The sequence below is a fragment of the Amphiura filiformis genome, chromosome 7 (genome assembly GCF_039555335.1).
Source record: "Amphiura filiformis chromosome 7, Afil_fr2py, whole genome shotgun sequence".
Lineage (NCBI taxonomy): Eukaryota > Metazoa > Echinodermata > Ophiuroidea > Amphilepidida > Amphiuridae > Amphiura > Amphiura filiformis.
Genome location: NC_092634.1, coordinates 68,906,497 through 68,924,173, shown reverse-complemented (window position 1 = coordinate 68,924,173; position 17,677 = coordinate 68,906,497). Strand labels below are relative to the sequence as shown.

The window sequence follows — 17,677 nt, the reverse complement described above, 5'->3', positions numbered from 1 at the left end:
GTTGGCAACAGGCCGGTAGTTCTTAAGGACATTCCTGTTGAGTGATGGCTTCTTCAACAGTGGTTTGATTATAGCATGTCTTGCTGCATTAGGAAAAGTACCAGTGGAAAGCGATGAGTTTATAATGTTAGTGATCAGAGTAAGAAGATGTCCGTTGCTCAATAGTTCTTTTAAAAACCATTAACATTACTATCTATAAACCAATCGATGTACCATATCTGCAAAAGAATGCGGTACCAAACCAAATTTGGTGTCACTAACAAGTTTACTTGCTACTTATTGCAGTTATATGAAAATCTCAAAAAGTAAATAGTAAAGTATTGCCATATACTATTATGTTCACGGTTTTGTGAAAAACGTCGTGGTTTTGTGTGCCTATGTTTATTGATAGAATATTATAGCCTAATTTTAAGGTTAAAGAATGAGCTTCTTAATGGTGTGTTGTCTATGATCCCCAATTGACGTCTCAGCCTTAGTATTTTCAATTTATCATTCCACATAATCACTACTCGTAATAAATACGTTAAGGTCATACGAAATCAGTATCACGAAAACTTTTTGCGTTAACAATCATTTTGAAAAATCAGAGTTGATATATGTTTTGTTTATATGCTATTAGCATACAATGCAGTCGTATTTATTTGTATATAATCATATAATAGATTATTATTGTGCACGATTTTGAGTAAAACATCAAAACTTAGACAATAGATAACATAATAATTATGTATTCACATCCTCGGCATATATATATACGTGTGTTTAATAATGGTCACGATATCAACATTCAACTAACCTTTTCGATAAATCACATAAGCCTCTGAAAATGGGTTAAATGAAGCCCCAAATTGAAGCCATTCGTGGGTAAGTTTTCACTATTATTGTATAAATTATTGCTTTTAGTGTTTGGTGTCCAAAGCAGAAGCGAAAACAGGAATTTGTTTATCCATGGGCCTACACCAATTGATGCCATTTCGTGCATCATTTTTACACTTTTTTAAAGCATGTTAAGGGTCTAGAATAGAGATTTGATTATGTTCACCCAGACATGTTACACACAGCACATTATGGGTTAAAAGTGGGGGGCCAGGCCCCCCCGGTCAAAAAAGTGGAGGGGCCACTGGCCCCCTGGCCCCCCGGTTCCGCCGCCCTTGATGTTCGCCACCACTCAACAAGGCAACTGTTTACCTTTCCAGAGATCATTAGTCATTACAACAAAAAACATCTTCTGTATCTATGTTTTTTTTAAATTATTTCTCATCTATTGTATTGTCTTGTGAGGATAATCGTGATTTTTTTTATTTCATTAGTTTTGGGAAATTTAATTTGTTATTAATATATTCTTTTGTGATAAAAATTATGACACCGGAAACCTAAATCCACGTTTTCTTTTTTCAAAAAAAAAAGTTTTAGTTATTGTATTGCTCTTGATGCGTTTTGATGTAATGTACAATCTTATGACCTAATATTCTAAATGTTTTTATTGTATTGCTCTTGATGCGTTTTTATGTAATGTGCAATCTAATGACCTAATGTTTAAAATGATTTTTTTTAAATATTTTATTGCTTTTGGTGGTTTTTGATGTAATGTGCAGTCTTATGACCTAATGCTTTAAAATGTGGTGTTTGTATTTTATTGTTTCAATGTTTTTGATGTAATGTGCAGTCTTATGACCTAATGATTTAAAATGTGGTGTTTGTATTTTATTGTTTCAATGTTTTTGATGTAATGTGCAGTCTTATCTTTGGGATCAAAAATCAAGTTAATGCGCACCCTCGCCATATCCATCTTCCTGTATGCTTGCGAATCGTGGACACTGACTGCTGACCTGGAAAGGAGGGTACAAGCTCTGGAGTTGCGGTGTTTCCGTAAGATACTAAATATCTCGTATAAAGACCATGTGACCAACGAGGAGGTACGGACCAGGGTAAAACAAGCTATCGGTCCCTATGACGACCTACTATCAACAGTCAGGCAACGTAAACTACGTTGGTACGGCCACACCTCCCGCTCCTCCGGGTTAGCAAAGACAATCCTGCAGGGTACAGTGAATGGTTCAAGAAAGAGAGGAAGACAGAAAAGAGATGGGAAGACAACATAAAGAATGGACTGGCCTGAACTTTGCCACCTCACAGAGGGCAGTGGAAGACAGGACCAGATGGAGAGAGATTGTTAAGATGTCATCAGTGGTGCCCCGACGACCAAGCCGGTTAAGGGAGCAGTAAGCAGTAAGTAAAGCAGTCTTATGACCTAATGATTTAAAATGTGGTGTTTGTATTTTATTGTTTCAATGTTTTTGATGTAATGTGCAATCTAAATGACCTAATGTTTAAAATTATGTTTTTATTCTATTGCTTTTCTGAATCTCATCTGTATCTGTTCGCTACTGTGTAAACACATGGTAGAGGTTATCCCACACAGATGTTTTTTGATGTAATGTGAAATTTTATGATATGATTTAAATGATATTTTAATTGTTTATTATATGTATGGACATCATTAAGTCATGATTAATATTATTATCATTAATTTTTAGCACTAGTATTACAGTATCAATATTTATTATTGAGACAGCAAAGAGTTAAAAATACAAAAAAAAACTTTTTCTGATTAGCTTAAACTGATAGATGGGATTCCTCAAAGCCACAAGCAAGCTTGGTCCCAATCATAAGTATTCGAAGCATCATCAACACTGCTCCAGCGAGTAACCGAAATACACTCATGTATGGAAGTATGTAGATGACCTGACACTTGATGAGAACAAGAATAAAGGTAACCCTGGGTCCAATTTATTAACTCCCTAAGTTATCTTAAATAAGTTCAGAAGAGTTCATAAGATAAATCTTTCCTTGAGCTTTATGAATACGTCCCAGCTGGAAAATCTCTCTTCAATCCGGAAGAAGAAAACAAAACCCAGATAGCAATTCAAGATTTCAATCCGGAAGAAGAAAAACAACGGATAGCATTTTAAAGCTTTTGTAGAGCTATATATTACAGAAACATTTCTCTCAATAGCTCAGTGTTAATTACTACTATTAATCATGTTAATTAAAGACCCATTCAGTGATCACAGCGCAAGTGTAAAAGAATTAAAATTGCTTATAAATTGCTTAAAAGTGAAGGATAAGTCAAACTGTATTCAAATTGTTATTTGATGTTTTTAAAATTACGACGTAAAACGAAGAAAACAACAGTACTGACGAAGTTGAAGCTCTATTCAAATACATGTAGCTAATCTAGATACTGTCAGTATCTAAATTACAAATTCGTGTAAAATGTCTTACTTTGTCTTTAATATACGGCTTTCGGCTGAACCATTCGCAGGCTATGTTAGCACATCTATGACAATGATTAAGGTACCAAAATCTGAATTTTGATGATTTTTACGATCGTCCGGATGAGAATCACTGAATGGGCCTTTAAGGTCCTACATTAAGTTTTCGGTGAATTCCAGCTACGTTTAGTACAATACAATATAATGTTGCACATTAAAGAGTGTTCCGTCAACAAATGCTGCCCTATATGATTTATTTCTATAATATATAATCCACACACTTTCCCATGAATCTGCTATGCTAATGGATCAGCAACTAGTAAGAGTCAGAGGTGAGAGAGTCGCCCATAGGAACATTATAAAAAGACATCTCAAAATATGATATTTTAGAAATGTTGTAAATTCAATTTAATGACAGCTTTCCCGTCTGGAGATGGAAATTTGTTGCACTCATGCGGGAATGAAAGTGTCATAAAACGAAAACGCAGCTATAAAAATGTCATCGACCATTAACAGAAATGTTGATATTTAATATTTATAGCTTACAGCTGCATATCTACGCAAGTGAAGAAATTTGTGTGTAGCAAACACATTGTGATTTTATTGACTTTCAAATGTCGCAATAAATTGGAACAAAATGTTAAACTTCTGGTTTCCTGAAGGCAATCCTACGTAGTTTTAATTTTCAGTTTCTTAATCTGGAAACTATAAAAGCATGATATTTCGATGAGACTCAAAACAATTTAGTTGGTACATTTCCATCCGATAAATGATTTGCAAAGGAAAAATAAAGCAACATTCTTTGCACTTTTATTACTTTTTCTTAACGAAAAATGCAATAAAAATTGCACGATTTGCTGCTCATTCATTCGAAGTACATGAGATTTATTATTATCACGTACAAGTTATTGAAAAGAGTGACAAATAAACCATCAACGTAAAATTTATAAAATGTGATTTTGAGTCGCTTGATATGTATTACATTTATGTTTTAAAGAGTGATCTTGTTGTATTTATGTGTAATATAAAATAAAAGTTTGATGTAATATTTCCGCGATTGTGTCAGTCAAATATATTATTAAACAAGATCAAAAATAAACACAATGGTAACGACCTTCTGACATTTCGTATTGCGGATATATATTAAAAAAATGTATAATTATCATCAATACAAAAGGTCAACATTTTCAAATGATGGTCGATTTTTCCTTCCGTCTACATTGATACACTTAAAGTACATATCATTACATTTATAAAGTTTACTTCAAGGACTATTAAATAAACATATCAAAAAAAGGAACTACCCCCCTTAAATAATGGCCATTATTCAAGAGGGGGCTATTGTATTGCAAATCTGTAAATTGCGTTGGAAGCAGCATTTATTTCATCTGCGCATTTTGACACCTCATTTGATACGATAGCCCAGAAAACAATAAAACACGGTACTACACCCCTGTGGTAAAATTGTGACTATTTTTGCATTTTTCTCAAAAAATAACAACACACTGGTAACAAAAGTTATGTATATTATTGGGGCATGGAATCAAGACAAGCGGTTCAGTATATATGATAGGAAACGAGGTACATCCTAGTGGTACCTTATTTTTTATCATAAATAACAAACCGCTTGTCTTGGGTCACTGAAATTCCAGTGTAGTAATTGGATTCCTTGCCCCTATAATATACATAACTTTTTTTACCACTGTGTTATTAGTTTTTGAGAAAAATGCAAAAATAGTCAAGTGTGCGTGGCACACACTGGTGGAAGTTTTGGATGAGAAAACGGACATTTTGATGAGAATCGGCCAAAATGGTGAGAATTTAATTTTCTCATTCTTTTGGATGAGAAAATAATAATCGGGGATTAGCAATTCTCACCAGTTTTAATAAGACAATAATGATTGACACACACACCAGGAAGTTTCTCATCCAAAAGAATGAGAAAATTAAATTCTCACCATTTTGGCCGATTCTCATCAAAATGTCCGTTTTCTCATCCAAAACTTCCACTAGTGAATTGGAAATATTTCCAATGTTTCTATAGATAATTTGTTGGAAAGTATTAAAGTCCCCCCACAAAATTTTTTTGTAAATATAGGCCTATAAGTTTATGATTGTTAGCATTTTTCAGAGAAGTGATGATTATTGATCTTTTTTCTGTATTTTTGGTGGTTTCCTGAAGCCTGATAATCAAGATAGTCTGGTACAAGCACTACAAGCAGGTTGCACTCATCACCTGTGTATGTCTGCAATCATAGATTGAATATAATACCGCTTTTTTCAAAGATAGGTGCAAGTGATCAGAATGATATGGTTGAATGCATAGATACCGCGTGTAGTTAATCCGATTATTATGTCACTTCAACAGCGAATAGACCATGTAGAAGCTGTATGTTTTGCCGAAGGAACTGTATTGTGTTGTAAACTTTAATCATTCTTTTGTCTACCTGTGTTTTTGTGGAAGGTGTAAAACGGGTGATGGAATGCAGGTAAAAATTTCCGCCAAGGCCGAATCATTTCACATTTTGGGTGCATTGTAGCCGACGGGGACCCAACTCAAAGGCTGCTAGTCAGGTGTAGGAATGCGTGAATTTGGATTCGTCCATATAGATAATCCAGAGAACTGGCAGGGCACGATAGGTCATAATCATTGAAATTAGTGATGCGAGAGATCTGATATTTATTTACATGTGAAGCGTATGTGAATCTCTATGCTTGCTATTAATCAAGGCTGAAGGACGCACCTATACATGCAAATTCAATGTACCAAGCGCTTTTCAGAAAAGTCAGAAGAGCAAAATACTGATTAATTTAAATCATATTATGCTGTCAATTAAATTTAGATAAACAACACAGTATCCCAATACAATCAGCGGGATTATAATTGTATACACACTCTCTTCAGCAAAGACCACAGATTCTCTTCCATCGCACGAATGTTCAAAGGAGCTGTACGCTATTAGGTTAAATACCACTAATAGGCCTGGGCGATACATGGAAATACGACGAGTAACTATTTGTTTGCATGGCATCTAAAAAGACTGCATTAATATCGCTGAAATTGATCAAGTTATATAGCCAAAAAAGTACTTTTTAGGGTTTGATGCTTCAAAATGGTATATTTTCTCTCATTATATGACATTTTTAATGTAATAGTAGTACCAAAATTCATACGCACGGCTTCGGTTTTTAGTAAATATTCGCCCTACCATATTGTAACTTTCAGCTTCGAGGGCGCACTGCCATTTTAAGGTGTTTACGGTTCAGTGCGTTAAAACAAGCAAAGTCTCAGGTCAACCTATGTTGAGTTTTTGATCATTTGGCATCTAAATCATATAGTTTCACCTGATATTAGTGGCATTTAACTGTGAGAGTTCTGAATATGAGAAAATTCCACCCGAAATTAGCCATTTTCCAATTGAAACCCGTGTAATACATAATTAGTGGTATTTAACCTATAAGTATTAGCTAGTATTCATCAAACGTGTTTTCATATTCTTTTTAATTTTTTTTTTTTTTTTTTTAATGTGGGCAAAAGTCCCTTCTGGTGCACCAAACAGTGAGGATCATATGCCTCAAAGCGATGGGATATCAATATTTACCTGGGAAGATCCACCATGTGGTCTACGCCATGGTGACATAATAAACTACGAATATGAATACTGGATACCTTCGCAGACTGCTGATCGTATAAATGGAACAACCTCACGTAATGAAGTATATTTGGGCTTATCCAGCAACGAAACGTATGCATTTTGTGTGAGGGCATATACAAGTAAAGGACCAGGACCGTTCAGTGAGACTATTTTTGCTTCTGCGAGTGACTCGACCTCTGATTCAGGTAATCATAACACTTTAGTTCATCCTGACAAAAATCTTCTGTTGCAGGGGCGTATAGGGGCAAAATAACAATTTCAGAGGCAAAGACAAAAAATTATTCCAGTTGCGTCAGTTTTGACCAGGTGTTACCGGTGGGATGTATACTTATAGCTTTTTTTAGAGGGACTGTACATGTAAAAGTCTTCGAGCTTCGCAAAAATGTGGTATTTTACACTATTTTGGGCCACTCTGGTGGGATACGGTCTCCTTGCCAGTTTCTTTTCCTTTGCCATGATTTTCTCTTAGTTTCGTTTTTTGTCAAAGGGGCACTTTTCTTTATGTTTCTTGTGGGGGTGGGGGGGGGGGCTCTTCCCCGCCTGCCTCTGGCTATGCTACCCCTCTGTAGACTTTTAGTCGAGACGAGCCACAAGCGTCGAGTCACGAGTAATGACTCTACTACAAGGCTGGTAGATAGTAGATAGATACCTACCATGAATATACATGCACAATTCATGTCACCAAAAACAGTAATATTTGGGTATTAAAACACCTGATATATATGATAAAGATAAACATTTGAAATGTTCAGAAGTATGAAAAGCAAGGTATTAACTATAAACAAAATGCTCTTCTATTTCAGGTGCGAGTTCAAATGTTACGATAATTTCTTCGGTGTCAGTTTCAGTAGTTTTATTATTCCTGATCATTCTGTTCATTATCGCAGTCATCGTTAAACGGTAAGTGTTTTGTTTTGTAACAGTGAATAAGATAAACGAGATAATAACTAGCTAGTCCTTTTAATGTAAAACCAAAAACATCTTTCGTACACATGATTAAAATAAATGGCCCGAAAATGTATCCTTAAAGAACACCATTATGTTAGATTAGTAAACATAATTGGTTAAACACTGAAGTACCAAACCTGATTTATCTCGCTTTGTGGGTGCAGGGAGACTACTTTTTCCTGATGTCTTTTACCGTCGGTAGAAGATTTAATTCCAAAAAATTAGTGCTGTATTTTTCTGGAATGAGGAGGATAGTGCTTCCTACCCAGGTGTTGGTCACACCCGTTGAGAATTTTGAATGAGTCGTTGTTTTTAAATGTTGCAGGAAAAGACACCAATAGCCTAGTACTGAGACCATGGAGACAGCGCCTGGAAAAGAAAACGAAGCTTACCAAGATCTTGAAAACACTACACGAGAAGCAGAGCATCTATATCAGGGTACCATTCCGATGACACATATACCTACTACTGACACAGATTATGAACACCCGGATAACGATGATAACATCCCGCACCAATATCAGAACCTTCGCTCTGGTAAAGGTCGTGTTCATAATCCGAAGAAGATACAATCAAGTGGTGCCGATGATGATGACGTCTACTACGAGGATACAGCCAACACTGTACCAAAAGTAATCAGTTATGGGAATGTCGATTGTGGCACTGACACGGTGTATCAAGAAATAGGCGATAAATAAATAAATGGTGTTGGAATTTAGATAATCGATAACTGCAAAAATGACAGTCTCCCCCACCGCCGCCGGTTTGATTCCGCTGGTCGGAAACAATTATAGCCAATCAAAAAGGGCTCGTGCATTATTGTCTATGTGGAGTGAGAGGAATCCGACCGGCGGATGAGACTTATCAAAGCTCGCCCGGAATTTGATTTCATAAATATAAATATAAATATAAATATAAATATAAATATAAATATAAATATAAATATAAATATAAATATAAATATAAATAACACTATCATTATAGAGCCCTGGAATATGAGTGCCGATATTTAGAATTGAAGGTTCTTGGCAAGATGTATCACTATGAGACGAGTTATTTTGACGGATTATTATTATTATCAACAACAACAACAATAACAACAACAACAACAACAACAACATCCTCCTCCTCCTTCTCATCGTCATCATCATCATCATCATAAAACGTAATTACTGTGTCTGCATTCTTATCAACGTATTTCTAATCTACTCAGACTTTTTAAGGGGTACTACACCCCTGGCAAATGTTGTGCCTATTTTTACATTTTTCTAAAAAATTATAACACATTGGTGACAAGTTAGATATGTATATTATAGGGGCAAGGACTACAACGAATGTACTGAAAATTCGGCAACTCAAAGCAAATAGTTATTGATTTATTGATCAAATATTGGTTTTCCCTCATTTTGACTGTAACCCCACAACTGTTGTCTGTGCTGAAATAAAATTTACAGTGCAGTAGTTGTAGTCCTTGCCCCTATAATATACATATCTTACTTGCCCCCAATACGATATAATTTTGGAGAAAAATGCAAAAATAGGCACAAAATTGGGTAGGGGTGTAGTACCCCCTTAATAGACTTAAATTTGTGTTTGAAACAAAAATAAGGCTCAGATGTAACTATACTGCTACGGTGTATTATTTATATTTTGTCAAATATTTTGTTCATTCGAAGTTGGAGAATGATTGAAAGAGAACCATATTACCTGTTTTCGTTATTTCCGTTGTTCATCACTGTTTTACTGAACCGACAATAGTTATAACCTAATGCAGATTTCGGGTTTACTTCAATCATATAGGGGGCCGACCGGCAGGGCGTGTGTTTATTATCTCCGGGCCACTAATGGCTCTTGGCGGCACTACATGCTGTTTTGGCTTCGATAAATCAGTCAGGTCAATTAATTAGATTTCCCATTTAATCATTAATATTTTGAAACCCCACTCTAGGGTCGGTCGGTCGGTCGGTATATAAACTGCAACCAACGCAGCCTTACTTTTTTCTTTTTCCTATAAATCAGTCTGTGGCGGATTTAAGCTGTCAGCAAGTCAGCAGTTGCTGACAAGGCCCCTTGCTATTTTGGACTACGAGCCCCTTACCAAAAAGTCCAGAAATACCACTCTTTATTCATACATTCATACAAAATGTGCAAACCATTTAGCTTGCCCTGGTCCCCTGCCGTGGCCTTTATCTCACCAGGCCATAAGGTCCCTAATACGGCTTCGTGCCACTGTGCTCACAATGAAACAGGATTAATTGCCCCTGACAACTCAAACAAAAACAGAAAAAAAAAACACACGCACACATTCGGTTAACCCTTGATTTGGGAATAGTGTAAAATTGCACATTTTTGAGCGCTTCGCCCTCAATGACCCAAATGTATACAATGTATATCAACTTTTACATCAAATAGTATGAAAAGGCATGAATGCTGAGTGGTTACATTTTTTTCTTGCCCCATCCCCTCTTCCTGACAAAAAGTTCAGGTACACCACTGATTTGAACTCTTGAGCCTCGTGATATTTTGCTGACAGGGCCCTTTTCCTTAAGGGATCTAAAATGAGCGTTTATTGCGTTTCGACAGTATTTTTTGTGGGACATGAGAGCACCTCCGAATTGCATTCTGAATACGAAGCTTGTCTTTCTGATATCAAATAATTTTCATTTTTTGAAAATCACAATATAAATACAAATTTTATGACAAATTATAAAAATTTGATATTTTGATATATAACAGTCCTCGAAGTAAATTATATAAATCTAATGATATATTCTTAAAGTGTATGTAGCAGGAGGAAAAGCCGACGGTCAATTGAAAATTTTGACCTTTCATATTGAAGATATAGATTTTTTCCCCAAAAAGACCTAATTTTTGTTTGTGTTTTGGGAAAAAAAATCCATATCTTCAATACGAAAAGTCAAAATTTTCAATTGATCGTCGGCATTTCATCCCACCTACATACACGTTAAGTACAAATCATAAGATTTATAAAGTTTACTTCGAGTACTGTTAAATATCAGAAATATCAATTTTTAATGATTTGCCATAAAATGTGTATTAAATTGCGAATTTCAAAAAATCAAAATTATTTGATATCAGAAGGACATTCTTCGTATTCAGAATGCAATTCGATATGCCTGATGTGCTCTAATGTCCCAAAATAAATACTGTCCAAACGTTAATACCCCAGCCCTTAAATCCGACACTACAATCAGTCTGCCGGTTGCGAAGGATTTAATCCCCTTTCTTTAAGCACATTTTAATTGAATTACGTAACTGACCTGAAGCTGAGTGCAGTACACACCCCATTTAAAAAAAAAAAGCAATCACATTATGATAAGAATTCCTTGAAATTTTAATTATTAACAACGTAAACTTGAACCCCGATTTTAAATCATCACAATCGGTCACACAACGGCCGAGATGCATGCGAATACGTTTTGTACACAAACCTATTTAATTCGGCACAGAAACAGTGGCGAAAACAGAACTCAAAAATCACTTTTTCTTAAATTGTGCACCTCCGGATTTCAGATTTTGGTTGAGACGAGTTTTCTAGAAATTCAGAGAAAATTGCGGGACGAGAGGTTGTTGCGCACGAAAGAGAAGCACGTTTTACTATTGCTATGGAAAATCTCAGCCCAGTAAAATCATCGATCTCAATGACACAACGAGCGAGATGCGTGCTATACGTTTTGTACACAAATCTGTTCAATTGGGCACAGAAACTGTGGCGTAAACAAGGGTCAAAATACCTCTTTGATTAATTATAAACCTCCAAATTTGATTTTTAGGTTGAGATATGTTTTCTAGAAATTCACACAAAATTGCAGGACGATACGTTTCAGCCAGCGAAAACGAAGCTCTTTTGACTATCGCTATGGAAAAATCTAAAATTCGATCCGGCCATACAACGAGCGAGATGTATGTGAATACGTTTTGTGCACAAACAGTGAGAAAGAAAGAACAGTTTACCAACCCAAAGTGTTACAATTAAACAAGATAACAAATAAACACGAATCTCGACCCGCACACAACCCAACTTGAAATAAAAAAGCAACGGAATGTGCCGGCATGGGAATCGAAACCACAATCTTCCGATCTCTAGAGGGACGTTCTATTCATTAGGCTACCAGCTCCCACTGATAAACCATGTAAGCGTTGGTTAAAACTGGGTCTAATATAAGCAGCCGAGGTATATAATACACACAAACAAATGTTACGCAAGTACACAAGTAAAGGAGATCATTCAAATGAGAATAGTTCATGTTTGGTATTAACACATACAACAATTGTTTTTTTTTATTTAGACGTTCAGATTCTGATCGTTCCAATGATATGTGACGTGTCATGTCAAAAGGAGACACTTTTGGGCAGGTTATAAATTTTGAGGTTTTTACATATCTTAAATATAGAGATATTTTGCTCCACAACGCCGTTTTCCACAATAAAATCGGACATTCCTAAGCGAAGATATTGAGTTCCGAAGTTATGGTATTATAAAATTGGAAATTGAGATATCGGCCTTTAAAAATATTATTAACAATGTTGAGAGTAGGAATTAACTTGAAAAATGTCTCAAAAATACAAGATGCTAGTTATATTCCGCTCTGAAACTACCAGACAATATTTTTAACATTAATAACATCACAAATTCGCAACAAACCCAAATTGTGAAAAAATCACCCACCGGCAGTTTTTTGGCTATTTCTCCATTTACGATCCTGCCCAAAAGTGTCTCCTTTTGACATGACACGTCACATATGTTCATTTACAGCGAATTGTTTATAGATATTGTACAAAGCACCACAAACAAGAATGTACTTCATTTTGACTCAGCCTGAGGGACTGGTTCAGTTCCTCTGATCTTGATGCCCTCGAATAGCCGCGCGCATGGCTGCGAATTGCTAGGGATGGTAGGTCATATCCAGCACTCTGAAATCATTCATGCTTAAAGCCCAACTCCCAACCCGCTTTTTACCCAAGCGGAAGGAAGGGAGGAAGAAAGAAGATGGAGAGGAAAGAAGTTGTTTTCCCCGCCCGGCATGCCCGGGAGTTGACCCTCCGAACCCGCCAACCAGCTGAACGCCTATAGCATGCCACGTGTGTGACCGTTGCCCGGCCAACAGTTTTCCTGGGTATATGTTGTTTGGCACGATTGCGCAATTGAACCACGTGGGATCCACGGTCTTGCATTCGCTTTGTGCTGCATGGTTTTGTTTAATCTAGTAGCGCTAGGGTTAGGTGTACACGTTATCCTAATCTACTCTAATCTTTAATTTTAACCTTTAAATCTACATTCATTTAATGTCATAAAACTCCTGCTTTCCAAAATGCTCAATTATAATCAAAGCAGTGCTCTTCTGGGCTTGGTCCAGGGATATGTCCTGCAGAAAAAAATGGGATGTAAAAATGATTAGCGTTTTGGATATTAAGCATTACGCAGAGATGCTCTCACATCTTTTAAATTTTGTGGTACATTAGGTATTGCCCAGGCGTGTGTTTTTGCATGCATTATTGTATACACAGTTTAGGTGGATAAAGTTGCGTTTTTTAGTGATAGTTGGGAAAGTTTATCTTGCTCGTGTAGTAAAAAAAGATGTCGCCCTCTCCGGGCTGCAACCTACCGTGTTGCTCCAGCAAATCTTGGCAAATACGTTTGTACTCGGGAGAGGCCCGTAGCTTAGCAAAAGCTGGGTTCCACCATTCCCACAAAGTATTGTCTTTACGCATCATCATAGACTGACCAGCAATAGCACATTGAGCTCTGAAGCCCGGAATGACTTCCACCATATCGGATTTAATCAAGAATGCAAAATCAAACCCGGCATCTATCTGTAGTTGAAGACGATGAAATGTAAGAGCGACCCATACGTTATTTAAAAAAATACTTCTTAGCGGCTGTGCAATAATTTTGAGCCCTGGGGGAGGGTAAAATTGGGGGGGGGGAGAAATTTTGGCGAGCCAAAAGTGGGGGAGGGGCAAGCGATTATTGGCACACATTCATGGGGCGCCTTTTAAATAAAACGCGCTAAAAAGGCTTTGGAAAACAGTACGGATACGCTTTTAAGCGTTTCCGTACTGTTTTAAAAAATATGCAAATATTTAAAGGGATCCCAAAAATTTGGCATGTGTAAGGGGGGGGCAAAGAATTTTTGGCGGGCCGAGCGGGGGCGAGGGCAAGCGATTATTGGCGCGCGCGGGGGGGGGGCTCATAATTATTGCACAGCCCCTTGAGGTGCACCTAATCGGTAAATTAATGTTTCAAAGGAAAGGTCTCAGTTGAAATTCTCTGAGATTCAAAATCACACTTAGACCAACATGTCCTGAACAGTCTGTGTTCATGGTGGTTTACATTGTAATTATAACTTTTATTGCGACTAGCTATACAGACCGTAAAAGAATGAAGGTACCAGTTATGTTCACCACTGTATACAAAACAAAGACAATGTATCAAAATTAAAACAAGCAGCCAGTTTGAGAATTAAAGGAACGGCGATCTAAAACCCAAAAGAAGTAACGAACATTGCACTTTCATGTTCTATCAATGGAAAGCATGGCGGCGCTAGTTTTAATGCGCTAATCAATGGAAAGCATGGCGGCGCTAGTTTTAATGCGCTAATCAATGGAAAGCATGGCGGTGCTAGTTTTATTGTTCGAGAAAGGTTTGTGTACAAATCAATCGGGCATGCAATGGAGCAAACGGCAACCTTTGAATTTGCATCTTGTTTGGGTTTTGGATCATCGTGTCTTTATTTATAGAACGATTTCAACGAATGAAGTCTTAAATTCGAGATAAAAGATGCAGCTATTGGTTGCTTGTTCTAATTGTGACATAATAATATGTCTTTGTTTTTTGCTGTTTTTGTTTTGAGGTCTGTATAATTGAGACAGAATAAGCTTCCAACAGCATAGCATTCAAATAAAGTAGCCTAAACCCTATCACCGATACTACAGGTTTTAGTAGTGATTTTAAGAACTGATAACCAAAAACATGTCAGTAACCAATCAGTTATCCAACTGACACAACAGCAAAATGCACTGACATGGACCAGTTTCATGTACCACATTCACAGCCCAATAATTGGCACCAAGCACAAGAAATCTTTGAGAATGAATACAAGATCCCTTCACCACAAAGAATAAGCGGAATAGTGTGGAACAAGACCTGTTACTTGAAAGTGCATGAAAAGCAGAAAACAGCGATTTACCATCTATCAATGTCTATGCAAGGATCCTGTATGCATTGTCACAGATTTCTTGTGCTGGATGCCAAATATTAAGCTGTAAAAGTGGTCCAGAAAGCTGTTCCGAGTCAATGCAGTTTGCTGTTGTGTCAGTTGGACAACTGCTTGGTTTTTGTTTTTGAGTAGAGTATTGAAGTAATCATGTGTGTTATTTTGGTTTATTTTGATGGACAGGATTTTAAGATATGACCTTATGATTCACAAGTATATATGAATATGAATATATTCACAAAAACAGCGCGAAAAAGAAATGTTTTTGTCTTTGTTCTTGTTCCACATTGATCATTGTCTTTCCGTAACCAGCACACATACTTTACATCTAGCATCTCCTCTCTCGGTAAGTTAAGGTTTTGCTTTGGTTTTTATAATATTCCCATACTCATTATGTTTTTTATTGTTGACTTTATACATCATAGCATCAGAATTTTGCAATTTTTGCATCATCAGTTTGTAATATAATACCTTTTCTGTATAATCTTTATACATGAACATTGTTTCTGGTCTGCTCAGGTTTTTGATTGTATAATATTTTCTTGTAATGTAGGGATTTATTGCCTGGTATTTATGTATCCTCTCTCTGTTTATTCATTTAACAGTTTGCATATGCCTTGATGAAGCCCTGAGGGCGAAAGCTTGGAATTAAAGTTAATGTTACTCAGCTACGTTGTCGTCTATTCAAATTTCTTACGCCTATATAATATTTCACGAATGGATGAACCAAGTCGTAAAAAAGCCAAGACCAAATCTCTCACACTATATATATATATATATATATATATATATATGAACCCCATGTGTCACATAATATGGGCCCCAGGGCCCCAAACGCTAAAACATAGGGCCGGCCGTTACTCCGTAAAGAAAGCAGCTACAATGTCCAGCTTGAGTCGGCTGATAGCACTTGAGAATTATATTTTAACATGTGCACATGAGCCCCATAAGTCAAATATTATGGGCCCCAGGGCCCCAAATGTTAAAGCAAAGGCCCGGCTGTTTTACATCAAATAAAGCAACTTTAGAGCTCAGAGTTTGTACACAGACTGCACCTGAGAATTATATTGTTATATGTACATGAGCCCCATATGTCACACCATTGGCCCCAGGGCCCAAAACGCTAAAACATAGGGCCAGCCGTTACTCAGTAAATAAAGCAGCTACAGTGCCCAGTTTGAGTCTACTGATAGCACTTGAGAATTATACTTCAACATGTACATGAGCCTCATAAGCCAAATATTATGGGCCCCAGGGCCCCAAATGTTAAAAAAGGGCCGTCCGTTTATCATCAAATAAAGCAGCTACAGGGCTCAGAGTTTGTACACAGATTGCACCTGAGAATTATATTGTTAATAACACCCATCCCATCCCACCCCATACACGTAGGACTAAACAGATTCACAGACAAAAGCGTAATTATAATATAGATAACATAAACGTTAAGGCTGTTCCAGTTAAATTACATACCCATTGGCTGTTCTATTTAATTTACATACTCCCTCTGGAATGGCCACAAAATAGGATGTTCCATTTAATTTACATACTCCCTCTGAAATGGCTGTTCCATTTAATTTACATACTCCCTCTGGAATAGCTTTCCCCTAATCAAATTGCATATTGTGAATTTCAATAGCGTATTATAATAATTATAGATGGTGATTGGAAATACTATGTGTGAAGCGTTAAGACTGTTCCATTTAAATTACATACCTTTGGCTGTTCCGTTTAATTTACATACTCTCTCTGAAATGGTCCCAAAATAGCTGTTCCATTTAATTTACATACTCCCTCTGGAATAGCTTACCCCTAATCAAATTGCGTATTGTGAATTTCAATCCATCAAATTGCATAGCTTCACTGTGAATTAGAGAGACTGACAACAGCAACCTAAGTCCTCAGCAAATAAGGAATGTAAGTTTGTGTACACCGATAACATGCGGGTATAGCCGTATTTGTGTACAAATATATAGCCTTCTAAATACTTTTGGAGTTCTGACACCCCCCGAAGTTGGTCCTGGATGGATGAAGTTGCATTTTGAGGGCCCTATATCTTTTAAGTAAAGAACTTGCAAGTTTGCTGATGGCAGATTTGAATTCTACACAAAGGAGTACAACAGGATACATATTTTTTAAAGTTGTATAGGTTCCCTTTATACATTTATGGCCCTCCAAATATCGTCTTCCGCGTAGCGACACATTTTTTTGGCTGACCCCCCTAAATTTCAACTTGCTGCCACGGGAAAACGAAAAGGTCTATGAAGCTCATATTTTCAGGATTTTACTTCCTCACCAATATCTAGCACCACACCACGGTGCACATCCCCGGAGTTGACATGTATCGCCTCTTATTAATGCTGGGATTACCAATTGCGAGCAATAATTTGTGGCTGTTTGGTTTAGTCAAGTGAAAAATGATGAAACTTACTTCTCCGTTTTGAATACCAGCCACTAATTGTTCATGATTCGGATAGTGGATCACGTTCTCTGGTGGTATCGGTACACCCTAAAAATACAGAAAACAAAATATGTGTATTGTGTAAAATCGTTGTCACATGTT

The 17,677-nt window shown here is 36.7% G+C and overlaps 2 protein-coding genes and 1 long non-coding RNA gene across 3 annotated transcripts in view; 2 read left to right on the top strand and 1 right to left on the bottom strand.

Annotated features, from left to right (window-relative positions):
* Window positions 1–1,766: 1,766 nt before the first annotated feature.
* Window positions 1,767–2,102, top strand: LOC140158045 (uncharacterized). The gene has a single exon (XM_072181292.1). The coding sequence runs from the start codon at window positions 1,767–1,769 to the stop codon at window positions 2,100–2,102; it is 336 nt and encodes a 111-aa protein (XP_072037393.1).
* A 4,742-nt stretch (window positions 2,103–6,844) lies between these two features.
* On the top strand, window positions 6,845–8,696 carry LOC140156447 (uncharacterized). Its single transcript, XR_011859563.1, has 3 exons — window positions 6,845–7,116; window positions 7,735–7,831; window positions 8,205–8,696. It is a non-coding gene; the product is annotated as an uncharacterized lncRNA (long non-coding RNA).
* A 3,949-nt stretch (window positions 8,697–12,645) lies between these two features.
* The window catches only part of LOC140157543 (ABC transporter arginine-binding protein 1-like), a 62,752-nt gene continuing 57,720 nt past the window's right edge, over window positions 12,646–17,677 (bottom strand). Inside the window, exons 6-8 of the mRNA XM_072180775.1 lie at window positions 17,546–17,623; window positions 13,507–13,714; window positions 12,646–13,266 (exon numbers count right to left, since the gene is read on the bottom strand). Coding sequence (XP_072036876.1) covers window positions 13,217–13,266; window positions 13,507–13,714; window positions 17,546–17,623 — 336 coding nt within the window. The 3' untranslated portion in view covers window positions 12,646–13,216. The remainder of the gene's footprint in view (window positions 13,267–13,506; window positions 13,715–17,545; window positions 17,624–17,677) is intronic.